At 50.4% G+C, this 19,267-nt stretch overlaps 1 protein-coding gene across 1 annotated transcript in view; it reads right to left on the bottom strand.

Annotated features, from left to right (window-relative positions):
• The window catches only part of pik3c2b (phosphatidylinositol-4-phosphate 3-kinase, catalytic subunit type 2 beta), a 52,457-nt gene that overhangs the window by 15,026 nt on the left and 18,164 nt on the right, over positions 1 to 19,267 (bottom strand). Inside the window, exons 2-20 of the mRNA XM_072440100.1 lie at positions 16,505 to 17,036; positions 15,713 to 16,059; positions 15,053 to 15,250; positions 14,814 to 14,914; positions 12,550 to 12,707; positions 9,234 to 9,351; positions 9,015 to 9,126; positions 8,800 to 8,879; positions 8,637 to 8,700; positions 8,108 to 8,254; positions 6,458 to 6,491; positions 6,085 to 6,280; positions 4,295 to 4,417; positions 3,929 to 4,096; positions 2,309 to 2,417; positions 713 to 855; positions 410 to 598; positions 182 to 275; positions 1 to 93 (exon numbers count right to left, since the gene is read on the bottom strand). The exon at positions 1 to 93 is cut by the window's left edge and continues 2 nt beyond it. Coding sequence (XP_072296201.1) covers positions 1 to 93; positions 182 to 275; positions 410 to 598; positions 713 to 855; positions 2,309 to 2,417; positions 3,929 to 4,096; positions 4,295 to 4,417; positions 6,085 to 6,280; positions 6,458 to 6,491; positions 8,108 to 8,254; positions 8,637 to 8,700; positions 8,800 to 8,879; positions 9,015 to 9,126; positions 9,234 to 9,351; positions 12,550 to 12,707; positions 14,814 to 14,914; positions 15,053 to 15,250; positions 15,713 to 16,059; positions 16,505 to 17,024 — 2,994 coding nt within the window. The 5' untranslated portion in view covers positions 17,025 to 17,036. The remainder of the gene's footprint in view (positions 94 to 181; positions 276 to 409; positions 599 to 712; positions 856 to 2,308; positions 2,418 to 3,928; positions 4,097 to 4,294; positions 4,418 to 6,084; positions 6,281 to 6,457; positions 6,492 to 8,107; positions 8,255 to 8,636; positions 8,701 to 8,799; positions 8,880 to 9,014; positions 9,127 to 9,233; positions 9,352 to 12,549; positions 12,708 to 14,813; positions 14,915 to 15,052; positions 15,251 to 15,712; positions 16,060 to 16,504; positions 17,037 to 19,267) is intronic.

Here is a 19,267-nt window from a genome sequence, read left to right as displayed (position 1 = left end):
GAAAAGGTGGTGAGCGATGCGCACGTCTTTGATTCCTCTCCTCAGAAGAAACCGCACCAGAGAACTGTCCAGGTAACACTCGTACTTCAGCGCCTGAAGGTTCAACCAGACACAGACCAGGGTCAGGACCAGGACCAGGACCAGGACCAGGACCAGGACCAGGACTCAAAGAGCTCCTCACCTGAACGAGCTGTGGGAGGAAGTCGAGCAGCTCTGCGTCTGAGATGGAGTCCATCCACTGCACGGCCGTCCTCCTCAGCTCCTGGTCTGGGAATCTGACACGAGCAAAGACAAACCACAAACACAAGCTCTGAATCCAGGCTCCAGAAGAACCAGAGCTTGAGAAGAACCAGAGCTCCAGAAGAACCACGACGCCTTGAACCACATGAAGAACAGACGGTGTTCTTACTGAGCGTGCAGCAGTCCCAGAGCGTCCAGGGGCCCCAGACACGCCCACTGCCTCAGGAGGCCGTAGATCTCAGGCAGAACGGTCCACTGCCAGCAGGGGGCGCTGCTCAGGACCAGAGGCAGCGCTGCACTCTGAGCCTGGCAGAAGGAGCGCTTCTCCCACAGCAGACGCTTGTCCTCCGCCGTCAGCCTGAAACACAACCAACGTGGTACTACAACTCTGCAGCGCCAACAGCAAAAGCACTTGTAGTACTTGTAGTATTTGTAGTATTAGTAGTATTTGTAGTATTTGTAGTATTTGTACCAGAAAGCGGCCTTCTTGTGCAGTACGTCCTGCAGTTGGATCTGTGTCACTGAGTCCAGGCGGGCGAAGTCGTACTGAGGACAGAACTCTGCAGGAGGCGGAGTCGAGAAGTGAACCTCGAACGCAGACGTCGGGAAGTCCACCTTAAATACACAAACAGTCCACCTTAAATACACAAACAGTCCACCTTAAATACACAAACAGTCCACCTTAAACGCACAAACAGTCCACCTTAAATACACAAACAGTCCACCTTAAATACACAAACAGTCCACCTTAAATGCACAAACAGTCCACCTTAAACGCACAAACAGTCCACCTTAAACGCACAAACAGTCCACCTTAAATACACAAACAGTCCACCTTAAATACACAAACAGTCCACCTCAAACGCACAAACAGTCCACCTTAAATACACAAACAGTCCACCTTAAACGCACAAACTGTCCACCTTAAATACACAAACAGTCCACCTTAAATACACAAACAGTCCACCTTAAACGCACAAACAGTCCACCTTAAATACACAAACAGTCCACCTTAAACGCACAAACAGTCCACCTTAAATACACAAACAGTCCACCTTAAACGCACAAACAGTCCACCTTAAATACACAAACAGTCCACCTTAAACGCACAAACAGTCCACCTTAAATACACAAACAGTCCACCTTAAACGCACAAACAGTCCACCTTAAATACACAGTCCACCTTAAATACACAAACAGTCCACCTTAAATGCACAAGCAGTCCACCTTAAACGCACAAACAGTCCACCTTAAATACACAAACAGTCCACCTTAAACGCACAAACAGTCCACCTTAAATACACAAACAGTCCACCTTAAATGCACAAACAGTCCACCTTAAATAAACAAACAGTCCACCTTAAACACACAAACAGTCCACCTTAAATGCACAAGCAGTCCACCTTAAACGCACAAACAGTCCACCTTAAATACACAAACAGTCCACCTTAAACACACAAACAGTCCACCTTAAACGCACAAGCAGTCCACCTTAAATACACAAACAGTCCACCTTAAACGCACACACAGTCCACCTTAAATAAACAAACAGTCCACCTTAAACACACAAACAGTCCACCTTAAATGCACAAGCAGTCCACCTTAAACGCACAAACAGTCCACCTTAAATACACAAACAGTCCACCTTAAACGCACACACAGTCCACCTTAAACGCACAAGCAGTCCACCTTAAATACACAAACAGTCCACCTTAAACGCACACACAGTCCACCTTAAATAAACAAACAGTCCACCTTAAACACACAAACAGTCCACCTTAAATGCACAAGCAGTCCACCTTAAACGCACAAACAGTCCACCTTAAATACACAAACAGTCCACCTTAAACACACAAACAGTCCACCTTAAACGCACAAGCAGTCCACCTTAAATACACAAACAGTCCACCTTAAACACACAAACAGTCCACCTTAAACGCACAAGCAGTCCACCTTAAACGCACAAGCAGTCCACCTTAAAATGTTTGTCAGAGGTCTTATGAGGGATATGATCCATGACCCATGAACCATGACCCTGACCTCTTGACCTCTTGACCTCTGCTGTTACCTGCAGAATGACACTGTCTGGTTGGCTGAAGTTTGGGCAGCTGGAGCGAGCGCTGGATCCAGAGCTCGAGGGCCAAAGACCGAGCAGTTTACGCCCACACGTCAGGACGCTTCAACAAGAGAAACAAGTTAGGACTAAACCAGGCCTAAACCCGGCCTAAACCAGGTCGAAAGCAGGACTAAAGCAGGCCTAAAGCAGGCCTAAACCAGGTCTAAACCAGGTCTAAACCAGGTCTAAACCAGGACTAAACCAGGCCTAAACCAGGTCTAAACCAGGTCTAAACCAGGTCTAAACCAGGACTAAACCAGGTCTAAACCAGGTCTAAAGCAGGCCTAAACCAGGACTAAACCAGGTCTAAACCAGGTCTAAACCAGGTCTAAACCAGGACTAAACCAGGCCTAAACCAGGTCTAAACCAGGTCTAAACCAGGTCTAAACCAGGACTAAACCAGGTCTAAACCAGGTCTAAACCAGGCCTAAACCCGGCCTAAACCAGGTCGAAAGCAGGACTAAAGCAGGCCTAAACCAGGTCTAAACCAGGTCTAAACCAGGTCTAAACCAGGACTAAACCAGGTCTAAACCAGGTCTAAAGCAGGCCTAAACCAGGACTAAACCAGGTCTAAACCAGGTCTAAACCAGGTCTAAACCAGGACTAAACCAGGCCTAAACCAGGTCTAAACCAGGTCTAAACCAGGTCTAAACCAGGACTAAACCAGGTCTAAACCAGGTCTAAACCAGGCCTAAACCCGGCCTAAACCAGGTCGAAAGCAGGACTAAAGCAGGCCTAAAGCAGGCCTAAACCAGGTCTAAACCAGGTCTAAACCAGGTCTAAACCAGGACTAAACCAGGCCTAAACCAGGTCTAAACCAGGTCTAAACCAGGTCTAAACCAGGACTAAACCAGGTCTAAACCAGGTCTAAAGCAGGCCTAAACCAGGACTAAACCAGGTCTAAACCAGGTCTAAACCAGGTCTAAACCAGGACTAAACCAGGCCTAAACCAGGTCTAAACCAGGTCTAAACCAGGTCTAAACCAGGACTAAACCAGGACTAAACCAGGACTAAACCAGGCCTAAACCAGGACTAAACCAGGCCTAAACCAGATCTAAAGCATAACTAAAGTAGGCCTAAACCAGGCCTAAACCAGGTCTAAACCAGGTCTAAACCATAACTAAAGCAGGCCTAAACCAGGTCTAAACCAGGTCTAAACCAGGACTAAACCAGGACTAAACCAGGACTAAACCAGGCCTAAACCAGGCCTAAACCAGGTCTAAAGCATAACTAAAGCAGGCCTAAACCAGGTCTAAACCAGGTCTAAACCAGGACTAAACCAGGACTAAACCAGGACTAAACCAGGACTAAACCAGGACTAAACCAGGTCTAGACCAGGTCTAAAGCATAACTAAAGCAGGCCTAAACCAGGTCTAAACCAGGTCTAAACCAGGTCTAAACCAGGCCTAAACCAGGACTAAACCAGGCCTAAACCAGGTCTAAAGCATAACTAAAGCAGGCCTAAACCAGGCCTAAACCAGGTCTAAACCAGGACTAAACCAGGACTAAACCAGGACTAAACCAGGACTAAACCAGGTCTAGACCAGGACTAAACCAGGACTAAACACTCACTGTCTGAAGTTGAACAGGGGCATGCAGACCCAGCCCAGAGCCTCCACACTGCGCTTCACTCTGCTCTTCTCCTCGGCTCCTCCAGGGGGCGGCAGAGCACTGGCAAAGAGTGTCACTGTCAGCACCGACTCACGAGGAAGCTGGGTTATCTGCACCGGGAAACAAACCCTGAAGAAGAAGAGACCGGGTTAACCCAGGACCAGGACCGGACCAGAATCGGACCAGGACAAGGACCAGGACAAGGACCAGGACAAGGACCAGGACAAGGACCAGGACCAGGACCAGGACCAGGACCAGGACAAGGACCAGGACCAGGACCAGGACCAGGACCAACAGTTGGACTCGGGGGGGGGGGGGCGCAGTTACCTGTGGTCCCATGTGACCAGGTGGAACAGGTATTTGGACACGCCCTGTTTGGAGGTGTGTTGAGGCGCGCACAGCTCTGCTCCTCCGTGTGTCAGTGAACAGGACAGGAAGAAGCCCTCGTAACTGGAACACAAACAGACACATTTAAAGAGACAAACAAAGACACCGTAGATCTAGTGACCAGCAGGGTCAGAGGTCACCAGCAGGGTCAGAGGTCACCAGTGACAACGGTTCATCTTCTAATTTGAAAGTTTGTGGTTTGAATCTTGCTCCAGACTTTAGTCAGACTTGGTTGAGTTCTTGGGCTCTTCAGGATCAAAACTCACTTTTTGTCTGTTTTAACCTCAAAAACACTGTTCTAACCCAGGTGATAGGGACTCTGTGGGCAGGGTTTACCTGGAGGCCCAGGTGATGGGGACTCTGTGGGCAGGGTTTACCTGGAGGCCCAGGTGATAGGGACTCTGTGGGCGGGGTTTACCTGGAGGCCCAGGTGATGGGGACTCTGTGGGCAGGGTTTACCTGGAGGCCCAGGTGATAGGGACTCTGTGGGCAGGGTTTACCTGGAGGCCCAGGTGATGGGGACTCTGTGGGCAGGGTTTACCTGGAGGCCCAGGTGATAGGGACTCTGTGGGCGGGGTTTACCTGGAGGCCCAGGTGATGGGGACTCTGTGGGCAGGGTTTACCTGGCGGCCCAGGTGATGGGGACTCTGTGGGCAGGGTTTACCTGGCGGCCCAGGTGATAGGGACTCTGTGGGCGGGGTTTACCTGGAGGCCCAGGTGATGGGGACTCTGTGGGCGGGGTTTACCTGGAGGCCCAGGTGATAGGGACTCTGTGGGCAGGGTTTACCTGGAGGCCCAGGTGATAGGGACTCTGTGGGCGGGGTTTACCTGGAGGCCCAGGTGATGGGGACTCTGTGGGCAGGGTTTACCTGGAGGCCCAGGTGATAGGGACTCTGTGGGCGGGGTTTACCTGGAGGCCCAGGTGATGGGGACTCTGTGGGCAGGGTTTACCTGGAGGCCCAGGTGATAGGGACTCTGTGGGCGGGGTTTACCTGGAGGCCCAGGTGATGGGGACTCTGTGGGCAGGGTTTACCTGGAGGCCCAGGTGATGGGGACTCTGTGGGCAGGGTTTACCTGGAGGCCCAGGTGATGGGGACTCTGTGGGCGGGGTTTACCTGGAGGCCCAGGTGATAGGGACTCTGTGGGCGGGGTTTACCTGGAGGCCCAGGTGATAGGGACTCTGTGGGCGGGGTTTACCTGGCGGCCCAGGTGATGGGGACTCTGTGGGCGGGGTTTACCTGGCGGCCCAGGTGATGGGGACTCTTTGGGCGGGGTTTAACTGGCGGCCCAGGTGATGGGGACTCTGTGGGCTGGGTTTACCTGGCGGCCCAGGTGATGGGGACTCTGTGGGCTGGGTTTACCTGGCGGCCCAGGTGATGGGGACTCTGTGGGCGGGGTTTACCTGGGGGCCCAGGTGATAGGGACTCTGTGGGTGGGGTTTACCTGGCGGCCCAGATGATGGGGACTCGGTGGGCGGGGTTTACCTGGCGGCCCAGATGATGGGGATTCGGTGGGCGGGGTTTACCTGGCGGCCCAAGTGATGGGGAATCTTTGGGCGGGGTTTAACTGGCGGCCCAGGAGATGGGGACTTTGTGGGCGGGGTTTACCCGGCGGCCCAGATGATGGGGACTCTGCGGGCGGGGTTTACCCGGCGGCCCAGATGATGGGGACTCTGCGGGCGGGGTTTACCTGGCGGCCCAGGTGATGGGGACTCGGTGGGCGGGGTTTACCTGGCGGCCCAGGTGATGGGGACTCGGTGGGCGGCGTACACGTTGAAGGAGAGCAGCGTGGACACAAGCCCCGCCTCCTGCACGGTGGCGGTGGAGGTCAGACTGTGAGCGCTCGGCTGGAAGTTTGCATTAAACGTGCTGCAGTACAAATGCACCAGGTCCAAGACGCCCGCCGTGACTTTCTCCACCACCATATCTGAGACGAGAGAGGAACATCAAACGAGGCTAACATTAGCTGCTCAGCTGTTTACATCTGTGTGATTCAGATTGGTCCAAACATTATGAGATAAACACAGTGTATTATTATTTTCTGCAAACGTTCTTTCACCCAGAGTTGCATGAGGGCATTCGCACACTCTGGTGAACATCTCACCTCGGTTCTCTCTCAGGACCAGAGCAGAAGCATCCTGGAAAGCATGAACAATGACGTTAGAAGGAGCCGTGCTTCATCAGGCCGGACACAGTGTAAACGATCACAATAAATTATCATATTCAATACTTTATGCCCCTCACACACACTAGCTTTAGCCACGCCCCTCACACGCACTAGCTTTAGCCACGCACCTCACACGCACTAGCTTTAGCCACGCCCCTCACACGCACTAGCTTTAGCCACGCCCCTCAAACGCACTAGCTTTAGCCACGCCCCTCAGACGCACTAGCTTTAGCCACGTCCCTCACACACACTAGCTTTAGCCACGTCCCTCACACACACTAGCTTTAGCCACGCCCCTCACACGCACAAGCTTTAGCCACGCCCCTCACACGCACTAGCATTAGCCACGTCCCTCACACGCACTAGCTTTAGCCACTTCCCTCACACGCACTAGCTTTAGCCACGCCCCTCACACACACTAGCTTTAGCCACTTCCCTCACACACACTAGCTTTAGCCACGCCCCTCACACACACTAGCTTTAGCCACTTCCCTCACACACACTAGCTTTAGCCACTTCCCTCACACACACTAGCTTTAGCCACGCCCCTCACACACACTAGCTTTAGCCACGCCCCTCACACACACTAGCTTTAGCCACGCCCCTCACACACACTAGCTTTAGCCACGCCCCTCACACACACTAGCTTTAGCCACGCCCCTCACACACACTAGCTTTAGCCACGCCCCTCACACACACTAGCTTTAGCCACGCCCCTCACACACACTAGCTTTAGCCACGCCCCTCACACACACTAGCTTTAGCCACGCCCCTCACACACACACTAGCTTTAGCCACGACCCCCTCACACACACTAGCTTTAGCCACGACCCCCTCACACACACTAGCTTTAGCCACGCCCCTCAGACGCACTAGCTTTAGCCACGTCCCTCACACACACTAGCTTTAGCCACGCCCCTCACACGCACAAGCTTTAGCCACGCCCCTCACACGCACTAGCATTAGCCACGTCCCTCACACGCACTAGCTTTAGCCACTTCCCTCACACGCACTAGCTTTAGCCACGCCCCTCACACACACTAGCTTTAGCCACTTCCCTCACACACACTAGCTTTAGCCACGCCCCTCACACACACTAGCTTTAGCCACTTCCCTCACACACACTAGCTTTAGCCACTTCCCTCACACACACTAGCTTTAGCCACTTCCCTCACACACACTAGCTTTAGCCACGCCCCTCACACACACTAGCTTTAGCCACGCCCCTCACACACACTAGCTTTAGCCACGCCCCTCACACACACTAGCTTTAGCCACGCCCCTCACACACACTAGCTTTAGCCACGCCCCTCACACACACTAGCTTTAGCCACGCCCCTCACACACACTAGCTTTAGCCACGCCCCTCACACACACACTAGCTTTAGCCACGACCCCCTCACACACACTAGCTTTAGCCACGACCCCCTCACACACACTAGCTTTAGCCACGCCCCTCACACACACACTAGCTTTAGCTTTTAAAGTATCAGGAGGATTTAGGGACCAGGACCAGAACCAGGACCAGGAACCAGGACCAGGAACCAGGACCAGGAACCGGTCTGGGACTGTAGAGTTGAGACTTACCTTGGTCACTTTAGGCGACACGCGGCAGGGACAGGCCGGCAGCAGGTTCAGGGCAGCTGTGACTTCAGGCGTCTCGATGGAAGCTAAAGAACTGCACAGAGCTTTGACCGACTGAACCAGACGCTCCACGTGAAGAGGAAGCTCCACCTGAGGGACACAAACCAGGTCTAAACCAGGACTAAACAAGAACTAAACCAGGACATTTAAACATTCTTAAACAAGGTAAGACACTTTTCAAATACAGTGGTAAATATAGATTCCTGTGTTCGTCACCAAATGAAACAAACTAGCTCTAAATTCTAATAATAATCTAACATTGGACGTGTGGTGTGTGAGAGCAGGAGCTCGAGGAGCTTCGCTTTCACAGAAACATCACATCCACCACATTCAGCACATTTATCAGACAAAACATCAGCGTCTGATTAACACTTTCTGTTCCTCATTTTCTAAAGTTTCAGCATTTTATTTCACCGCATTTAAGAGGACGAGGTTTGTCTGAAATAAAGTCACGTGACCCGGTGGTTTTGACCTCATGGAGCAGGAAACACTCGGCCTCGTTGTGGAAAGTGTCCAGCAGCAGCGTCAGCGCTTCTCTGTCACACAAACACATCATCTCACATTCAATCATTTAAACTGGGCGGAGTCTGGAATAATACGGTGCTGTGTGACTTGACAGGAAACAGCGCCCCCACCTGGTCACAGTCTGCTTGATGGGTCGCTCCTGCAGCAGAATGCCGTGGTTCATGGAGGACGACGTGTCATCGTCTTCCTTCTGGAAAAGAAGAACACAAGCGGGATATTAGGTGGGAGGGGCAGGGGGAGGAGCAGGGGGAGGGGCAGGGGGAGGGGCAGGGGGAGGGGCATGGGGAGGGGGCAAATGGCTGGAGAGACTTGAAACGGTCAGTACGGTTCGGCGCAGCTCGGTGTTGATGTGGGCTCTTCTGACGAGGCGTAATCGCACGTCCCAGTCGAACTTCAGACACTGCTGCACGAACTCCAGCGCCGCCAGAGTCTGAGAACTGAAACAAGAGACACGGTCCTGAATCCTCCCTTTGACTCAGATGCCCTCCCTGTGTGTGTCAGATGCCCTCCCTGTGTGTGTCAGATGCCCTCCCGTAGGCCGTACTTGGGCAGGTACTCGTCGAGGCCGCAGACCTTCAGCAGAAACTGGTCCACGTCCAGATCCTCCTGGTCCTGAGTGTAACACAGCGTCTGATAGATCAGAAGGTCCACAGTGGAGGAGCCTGAGGAGATGGAGAAAGATCAGGTTTAGACCCGGTTTAGACCCGGTTTGACCCTCTCATCGCCCCAGAACGAACACCATGTTCAAGCACAAGGTCCATCAGGTCACATGACACCAGGACACAGGAGGTCAATGATCCACTTTGTTGTCGTGTCCTCTGACCTCTGACCTTCAGGCGCGTGTCTTGGACACTCGGGTGAAAAGGGGCGGAGCTGTAGAGCACCACCTGGTGGTGAGTTGGATCCACTGGTGGAGGAGGAAGCCGGACAGACTTGGCAGACCCAAGTGCATTGTGGGAGTCTGTTGGGAACGTCTTGTGGAGGCTCTGTCAGGAGGGTCTTCACCTCACACCTCCAGGAGAGCTTCTCCCATGTCCCGGGGGACGCTGGGGACATTGAGTCTGAGTGGACCATGTTCTCCGCCTCCATTGTTGATGCGGCTCAGGGCTCAGATTAAGGATTTTCACTTGTGCAGCAGCTGCTAAACAATCCGTTAATTTTTCTAAATTTGTATAGCAATTTCATAATTGCATAGCAAAACACGAAAGTGACTAACAATCAATATTTTCCATTGATATAACACGATCATTTATTTAAATGTATTTGTAAACATTATATTAAAGAAAACTCTTAACAAATTAACTTTTAAACACTTTTAAAAAAAAAAATCTTTAAATAAAACTTGCAAATAAAATTAATTGTTAATTAAATTAAAAAGTTAACAAATTAATCAACACAAAGTCAGATGGCCTTATTTACAACTTTCTTCCATATCATCATCAATCAGATGACTATTTGCAGGAGTCTCATTTACATATTAATTGTCATTACACTTGGAAAAATAAAGGTTGCTGTGGCGTCCATCATGGTGTATTTTATGTTATTCAAATTGTACCGCTCTATTTGACATTCCATTCCATTTTTAGTTTTTCTACTTGATGACGGTCCCCAAGTACTCTCCTCTCGGCTCCGGCTGCACATTCGGATCCATGTAATTCGCTGCGCCCAAAATACGCATCTGATTGTTAAAAACGAGGTTGTGTCACTGCAGTGTAAATATGAGTATTTTGGCTGTGAATGATCTGCAAAGACTTTTGTGTTTAGGAGCTATTGACCTCGGAAGTCTGAATCTGTGACGCAAACTTTCACGTGGCTCCTCCCACTTTCAGACTCGAGCTCTGAGACAGCAGTGGGACTCGTCATGACAACACAGCGTCCCACATGTGTCAGGCCGTTATTGACGATCGATTGCCGAATGATCAGTACTTTTAGGCGCTTTGGTGATACAATTGAACACACATTTTTGTATCGCAAAAGCTGCGATACAAAAACACTTTTTTCTGACGAATGCATCGCATTTGAGAGAAATTGCGTCGCATTTTGCAATACCGCTTATTCTGAACCCTGCGGCTGCTCAGAGCTGTGGTCACATGGTCTCCGGTGCCTGTCGCGGCGGCAACTCCCGAACCCCCGAACCCGGTGGTGGACACCGGAAGTGAGGGATGTCGTCAGGCTGAAGAAGGAGGTCTATCAGGCCACTCTGGCTTTAGGTCTCCTGAGGTCATTGACAGGTATCAGGCCAAGCGGGCGCAGCTCGTGCTGTGCAGGGGGACAAACCAGGGCCTGGGAGGAGTTTGGGGAGGAGTTTGGGGAGGAGTTTGGGGAGGCCATGGAGGAGGACTATCAGTCGGCACCAAAGAAATTCTGGCAAACCGTCCGGCGCCTCAGGAGGAGGAAGCAGTGCTTCACCAACACCGTTTACGGTGCAGGTGGAGACCTGCTGACCTCTGACCTCTGACCTCGACTGAGGATGTGGTCGGACGGTGGAAGGACTCTGAGGGCCTCCTTAATCCCACTGTCACGTCTTCTGAAGAGGAAGCAGAGACCGAGGACTCAGAGGCGACTCGTCCATCACCCAAGCTGAAGTCACTGAGGTTGTTGTCAAACTCCTCTGTGGCTCCTCAGTGGCTCCTCTGTGGCTCCTCGGTGGCTCCTCAGTGGCTCCTCGGTGGCTCCTCAGTGGCTCCTCGGTGGCTCCTCGGTGGCTCCTCGGTGGCTCCTCAGTGGCTCCTCAGTGGCTCCGGGATGAGATCCTGAGGACCTAAAGATGTTGTAGGACTGTCTCTGACACGTCTCTGTAACAGGACGTGGTGGTCGGGGACAGTGTCTCTGGACTGGCAGACCGGGGTGGTGGTCCCTCTGTTCAAGAAGAGGGACCAGAGGGTGTGTCCCACCTACAGAGGGATCACACTCCTCAGCCTCCCATAAGGTCTATTCCAGGTCCTGGAGGAGAATCTGACCCATAGAACCTCAGATTCAGGAGGAGCAGGTTTAGGTCCTGGTGGTGCAACACTGGAACAGCTCTAGACTCTCCACCAGGGGGCGCAAGGGTTCATGGGAGTTTGCACAGTCACATGTGCTTTGTGGACCTGGAGAAGGCTTTGGACCGTGTCCCTCGGGGTGTCCTTTGGGGGGTGCTCCGGGAGTACGGGGTCCGGGGCCCTTTGCTCAGGGCTGTCCGGTCCCTGTCTGACAGGAGCAGGAGCTGTGGTCACTGCAGTAAGTCAGACCTGTTCCCAGTGAGGGACTCCTCAGGGCTGCGCTTTGTCACCGCTTCTGTTCATAGTTTTTATGGACAGAATTTCTAGGTGTCGGAGGGTGTGGGTGTGGTCAGGGGTCGGAGGGTGGGGGGTCCTTGCCCCAAGTGGAGGAGTTCAAGTATCTCGGGGTCTTGTTCACGAGTGAGTGAAGGAGTTGAAAGACAAAGCTCTCGATTTACTGGTCACTCTACGTTCTGACCTCACCTATGGTCATGAGCTTTGGGTAATGACCCGAAGGACAAGATTGCGGATACAAGTGGTCGAAATGAGTTTCCTCTGCCGGGTGGCTGGGCACTCTCTTAGAGATAGGGGGAGGAGCTCGGCCACACAAGAGGAGCTCGGAGTAGAGCCGCTGCTCCTCCTGGGTATGTCCCACCAGGAAGAGGCCCCGTGGAAGACCCAGGACACGCTGGAGGGACTATGTCTCTCGGCTGGCCTGGGAACGCCTCGGGATCCCCCCGGAGGAGTTGGAAGAAGTGTCTGGGGAGAGGGAAGTCTGGGAGTTCCTGCTTAAACTGCTGCTCCCGTGACCCGGCCCCGGAGAAGAGGAAGAAGAAGAAGAAGATGGACTTTGGTGTTTAGTGGTACTGCATCTCTCACCGTCGCAGGTGAAGGCCAGCGGTTCTCGGACCCAGTCACAGCTCACACAGACCCGGACCGAGACCCCCAGACCCTGGATCAGGTCCGGACTCAGGCACGGAGACCACACGAAGCCCGGGTTTGAGACCGAGTCCGAGTGCGGGAAAGCCGAGCGCAGCCTGGAACCAAACACAACATGAGGATTCAAAACACTGGAGCTGAAGTCTGCTTAACTCTGGGTCACATGACTCTAGAGCCAGGACGCCGTCAGGATCAGTATCAGTAGTATCAGTATCAGTAGTATCAGTAGTATCAGTATCAGTAGTATCAGTAGTATCAGTATCAGTAGTATCAGTATCAGTAGTATCAGTAATAGTATCAGTAGTAGTATCAGTAGTAGTATCAGTATCAGTAGTATCAGTATCATCAGTATCAGTATCAGTAGTATCAGTATCAGTAGTATCAGTAGTATCAGTAGTATCAGTAATAGTATCAGTAGTATCAGTAATAGTATCAGTAGTATCAGTATCAGTAGTATCAGTATCAGTAGTATCAGTAGTATCAGTAGTATCAGTAGTATCAGTAATAGTATCAGTAGTAGTATCAATATCAGTAGTATCAGTATCAGTAGTATCAGTATCACTAGTATCAGTATCAGTAGTATCAGTAGTATCAGTAGTATCAGTAATAGTATCAGTAGTAGTATCAATATCAGTAGTAGTATCAGTATCAGTAGTATCAGTATCATCAGTATCAGTAGTATCAGTATCAGTATCAGTAGTATCAGTATCAGTAGTATCAGTAGTATCAGTATCAGTAGTATCAGTAGTATCAGTATCAGTAGTATCAGTAATAGTATCAGTAGTAGTATCAGTATCAGCAGTAGTATCAGTATCAGTAGTAGTATCAGTAGTATCAGTATCACTAGTATCAGTATCAGTAGTATCAGTAGTATCAGTATCAGTAGTATCAGTAGTATCAGTAGTATCAGTATCAGTAGTATCAGTAGTATCAGTAGTATCAGTATCAGTAGTATCAGTAATAGTATCAGTAGTAGTATCAGTATCAGTATCAGTAGTAGTATCAGTAGTATCAGTATCACTAGTATCAGTATCAGTAGTATCAGTAGTATCAGTATCAGTAGTATCAGTAGTATCAGTAGTATCAGTAGTATCAGTATCAGTAGTATCAGTAGTATCAGTAGTATCAGTATCAGTAGTAGTATCAGTATCAGTAGTATCAGTATCAGTAGTATCAGTATCAGTAGTATCAGTATCAGTAGTATCAGTAATAGTATCAGTAGTAGTATCAGTATCAGTAGTAGTATCAGTATCAGTAGTATCAGTATCATCAGTATCAGTAGTATCAGTAGCATCAGTATCAGTACTATCAGTAATAGTATCAGTATCAGTAGTATCAGTATCAGTAGTATCAGTATCAGTATCAGCAGTAGTATCAGTATCAGTATCAGTAGTAGTATCAGTAGTATCAGTATCACTAGTATCAGTATCAGTAGTATCAGTAGTATCAGTATCAGTAGTATCAGTAGTATCAGTATCAGTAGTATCAGTAATAGTATCAGTAGTAGTATCAGTATCAGTATCAGTAGTAGTATCAGTAGTATCAGTATCACTAGTATCAGTATCAGTAGTATCAGTAGTATCAGTATCAGTAGTATCAGTAGTATCAGTAGTATCAGTATCAGTAGTATCAGTAGTATCAGTAGTATCAGTATCAGTAGTAGTATCAGTATCAGTAGTATCAGTATCAGTAGTATCAGTATCAGTAGTATCAGTATCAGTAGTATCAGTATCAGTAGTATCAGTAATAGTATCAGTAGTAGTATCAGTATCAGTAGTAGTATCAGTATCAGTAGTAGTATCAGTATCAGTAGTATCAGTATCATCAGTATCAGTAGTATCAGTAGCATCAGTATCAGTACTATCAGTAATAGTATCAGTATCAGTAGTATCAGTATCAGTAGTATCAGTATCAGTATCAGTAGTAGTATCAGTATCAGTAGTATCAGTAGTATCAGTAGTATCAGTAGTATCAGTATCAGTAGTATCAGTAGTATCAGTAGTATCAGTAGTATCAGTATCAGTAGTATCAGTAGTATCAGTAGTATCAGTAGTATCAGTATCAGTAGTATCAGTATCAGTAGTATCAGTAGTATCAGTAGTATCAGTATCAGTATCAGTAGTATCAGTATCAGTATCAGTATCAGTAGTATCAGTAGTATCAGTATCAGTATCAGTATCAGTATCAGTATCCTTGTTACTCACACGTTGAGCATGTGGCAGAACGCAGCCACTTCCTCGTCTTTCTCCTCCGACACCTGGAACAGTTCATACCCAAAACCACTGCTGCGAGAGCCAATGGGAACCTGAGGAGAGACCAGGGGTCACACAGGGGTCACACCAGGGTCAGACCAGGGACGGACCAGGGTCACACCAGGATCAGACCAGGGTCAGACCAGGGACTACAGGTGACCCTCAGGTCTGAAGCTGTTCTGGACACGCACCGGGTCAGCTGACACTCTGCGCTGGTTCCGATTGGTCTTCACCGTCGGCAGGTAGGTTCTGGGCGGGACTTGAGGTGGGAGCGTCTTACTGCGGGCCACGGGCTTTCCCGGTTGGTCCATGCGCGGCCTGGGGGGCGGGGTCTTGTTCAGTCTGAGCAGTGATTGGTTGATGTTATCGAAGTCTGGGTCGACTTTGGGCTGAAAGAAAGAAACAGTCCAACTTTTCATATAACGTTCAAAACCTTCTCTTCAATAGAAAATGCACGTAAGCCTATTGTTGCTAACGTGCTGAGCTAGCTTTGTGTTGCTAACGTGCTACGCTAGCTTTGTGTTGCTAAGGCTCCACATAGTCGTTAGCATCAGTGGAAACACGGCGCTTTAGCACGAGATCAAGTCAGAGTTTGGAGACAAATGATTCTTTTGTGTTTCTCTGCTTTTTGCCTCTTGTTTTGGCCTGAGTCTGTGTTCTCTCTCTCGTCCAATCATCTGGCTGCGCTGTGAAGCTCCTCCCCCTGAGCTAAAGTCCACCTGGAGCCCAAGAGCCAGACGCTTTGGGAGCCAGAACCTCTCAGGGGCCACTTTGGATCCAGAGACTACAGACACTTCAAGAATGAACCAGTGGAAACGTGCCTCGTGTTTGTGAAGTGTGACGTCGCTCACCTCGACTTTGGAATGGTCAGTGTCGGGTGTGAACAGGTTGACGTCGCGGGGTGGGGCCCTGCAGGGGGGCTCTGAGGGCAGCTGTGCGGGGGCCCTGCAGGGGGGCTCTGAGGGCAGCTGTGTGGGGCCGATGGGCAGTCGGGGCGGCACGGCGGGTGGAGCATTGTCAGGGAAACTCTGGAAGCATTTGGTCTGAGAGTCTGTGGGTTTGCAGAGCTCCAGAGCCTCCAGGATGTACAGGGGCTCTCTGGGAGCGCTCACCCCAGGAGGAGGCACTCGAGCTGGGGTCGGAGTCGGCTTAGAGCCCCCAGGAAGGTCCAGAGCCGGGTCTGATCCAGACAGAACGCCTGCACCGGGGACATTACAAAACAACATGTAACTGTGGCTACGTTCACAAGCAAAACCCTGATCATGATCTGATTTCAGGAGTAGTCAGATTAGGGTTAGGGTCAGTTGAGAGTAATCTGATTCCTCTGATTGTTCGGTTAGAACTAGGAAAATCATTTAAAAAAGGACAAACTAATGTGTAATGTGTGTAACCACGTGAATGTGGTCGCTCTATAGACACAATAAAACTAGGTCAAACTTGGACAATTAATCGTCATCGACATTTGCAAGTCCCTTAACGTTACCAACAAAAAGATCCATATTGGTCGTGCCCTATTTGTAACCCCTGACCTTTGACCCAGGCTCTATTAGCTTCTGATAAAGATGCTAAAGATGCTAAAACGATGATGATTGTTTGGACTGTAAAACAAATTGTGGAGGTTCTGAGCTTTAAAATGATTTTACCGCAGAGGTTTGTGGTGAAGGCTTTGGACGCTGTGGGTCTCGGCCTCTCGATGGACTGGACCGTGGTTTTGGTCCTGGTCTGGTCCTGAGGCGGGGCGGGGGGGCAGATTTTGGGCGGGTCCTGAGGCGGGGCGGGGGGGCAGATTCTGGGCGGGTCCTGAGGCGGGGCGGGGGGGCAGATTCTGGGCGGGTCCTGGCTCCGGTTCTGGCTCCGGTCCTGGCCCCGGTCCTGGTCCCGGTCCTGGTCCCGGTCCTGGCCCCGGTCCTGGCTCCGGTCCTGGCTCCGGTCCTGGCCCCGGTCCTGGCCCCGGTCCTGGCTCCAGTCCTGGTCCTGGCCCCGGTCCTGGCCCCGGTCCTGGCTCCAGTCCTGGTCCTGGCCCCGGTCCTGTTTGATCCTGGACAGAGCGTCATACTCCATCTGCAGAGCCTCAGCCAGGACCAGCTCCTTCTGGGACAGACCCAGGGCCTCCAGGCTCCAGCCCGACTCAGGGGCCTCGCTCTGGGTGTGAGCCGCCGACATCAGGGGCCCCGGCTGAGAGATGAGAGAAGGAGAGAAGGTCAGTCCACTAAAACAGGACCTAAAAAGTTATTGGCATCTGACACACACAAAAGACAAGTGCGATTATGAAGGAAATGTTTCTACCATAAACATTTGTAGGAAGGAAAAGACAAACAATGAACAGGAAGAACCAGGACAGAACCAGGTCTAAACCAGGACTAAACCAGGACTAAACCAGAACTAAACCAGGACTGAACCAGGACTGAACCAGGACTGAACCAGGACTAAACCAGGACTGAACCAGGACTAAACCAGAACTAAACCAGGACTGAACCAGGACAGAACCAGGACTAAACCAGGACTAAACCAGGACTGAACCAGGACTGAACCAGGACTAAACCAGGACTGAACCAGGACTGAACCAGGACTAAACCAGAACTAAACCAGGTCTAAACCAGGACTGAACCAGGACTAAACCAGAACTAAACCAGGACTGAACCAGGACTGAACCAGGACTGAACCAGGACAGAACCAGGACAGAACCAGGACAGAACCAGGACTAAACCAGGACTAAACCAGGACTGAACCAGGACAGAACCAGGACTAAACCAGGACTAAACCAGGTCTGAACCAGGTCTGAACCAGGACTAAACCAGGACTAAACCAGGTCTGAACCAGGTCTGAACCAGGACAGAACCAGGACTAAACCAGGACTAAACCAGGACTAAACCAGGACTAAACCAGGACTGAACCAGGACTGAACCAGGACTAAACCAGGACTGAACCAGGACTGAACCAGGACTAAACCAGAACTAAACCAGGTCTAAACCAGGACTGAACCAGGACTAAACCAGAACTAAACCAGGACTGAACCAGGACTGAACCAGGACTGAACCAGGACAGAACCAGGACAGAACCAGGACAGAACCAGGACTAAACCAGGACTAAACCAGGACTAAACCAGGACTAAACCAGGACTGAACCAGGACAGAACCAGGACTAAACCAGGACTAAACCAGGTCTGAACCAGGACTGAACCAGGACTAAACCAGAACTAAACCAGGTCTAAACCAGGACTGAACCAGGACTAAACCAGAACTAAACCAGGACTGAACCAGGACTGAACCAGGTCTAAACCAGGACAGAACCAGGACTAAACCAGGACTAAACCAGGACTAAACCAGGACTAAACCAGGACTGAACCAGGACAGAACCAGGACTAAACCAGGACTAAACCAGGTCTGAACCAGGTCTGAACCAGGACTAAACCAGGACTAAACCAGGTCTGAACCAGGTCTGAACCAGGACAGAACCAGGACTAAACCAGGACTAAACCAGGACTAAACCAGGTCTGAACCAGGAAATAACCAGGACAGAACCAGGACTAAACCAGGACTAAACCAGGACTAAACCAGGACTAAACCAGGACTGAACCAGGACAGAACCAGGACTAAACCAGGACTAAACCAGGACTGAACCAGGACTGAACCAGGTCTGAACCAGGTCTGAACCAGGACTAAACCAGGACTAAACCAGGTCTGAACCAGGTCTGAACCAGGACAGAACCAGGACTAAACCAGGTCTGAACCAGGTCTGAACCAGGTCTGAACCAGGACTAAACCAGGACTAAACCAGGTCTGAACCAGGTCTGAACCAGGACAGAACCAGGACTAAACCAGGTCTGAACCAGGTCTAAACCAGGACTAAACCAGGACTAAACCAGGACTAAACCAGGACTAAACCAGGACTAAACCAGGTCTAAACCAGGACTAAACCAGGACTAAACCAGGACTAAACATGGACTGAACCAGGACTGAACCAGGTCTGAACCAGGTCTAAACCAGGACTAAACCAGGACTAAACCAGGACTAAACCAGGACTAAACATGGACTAAACCAGGACTAAACCAGGTCTAAACCAGGACTAAACCAGGACACAACCAGGACTAAACCAGGTCTAAACCAGGTCTAAACCAGGACAGAACCAGGACTAAACCAGGACTAAACCAGGTCTAAACCAGGTCTAAACCAGGACTAAACCAGGACAGAACCAGGACTAAACCAGGTCTAAACCAGGTCTAAACCAGGACAGAACCAGGACTAAACCAGGTCTAAACCAGGACTAAACCAGGACAGAACCAGGACTAAACCAGGACAGAACCAGGACTAAACCAGGACTAAACCAGGACAGAACCAGGACTAAACCAGGTCTAAACCAGGACAGAACCAGGACTAAACCAGGACTAAACCAGGTCTAAACCAGGA

This window comes from Eucyclogobius newberryi, unplaced genomic scaffold (assembly GCF_026437365.1).
Source record: "Eucyclogobius newberryi isolate DKJ021-1_F unplaced genomic scaffold, fEucNew1.0.hap1 SCAF_11, whole genome shotgun sequence".
Lineage (NCBI taxonomy): Eukaryota > Metazoa > Chordata > Actinopteri > Gobiiformes > Gobiidae > Eucyclogobius > Eucyclogobius newberryi.
This window is presented reverse-complemented; position numbering and strand designations above follow the sequence as displayed.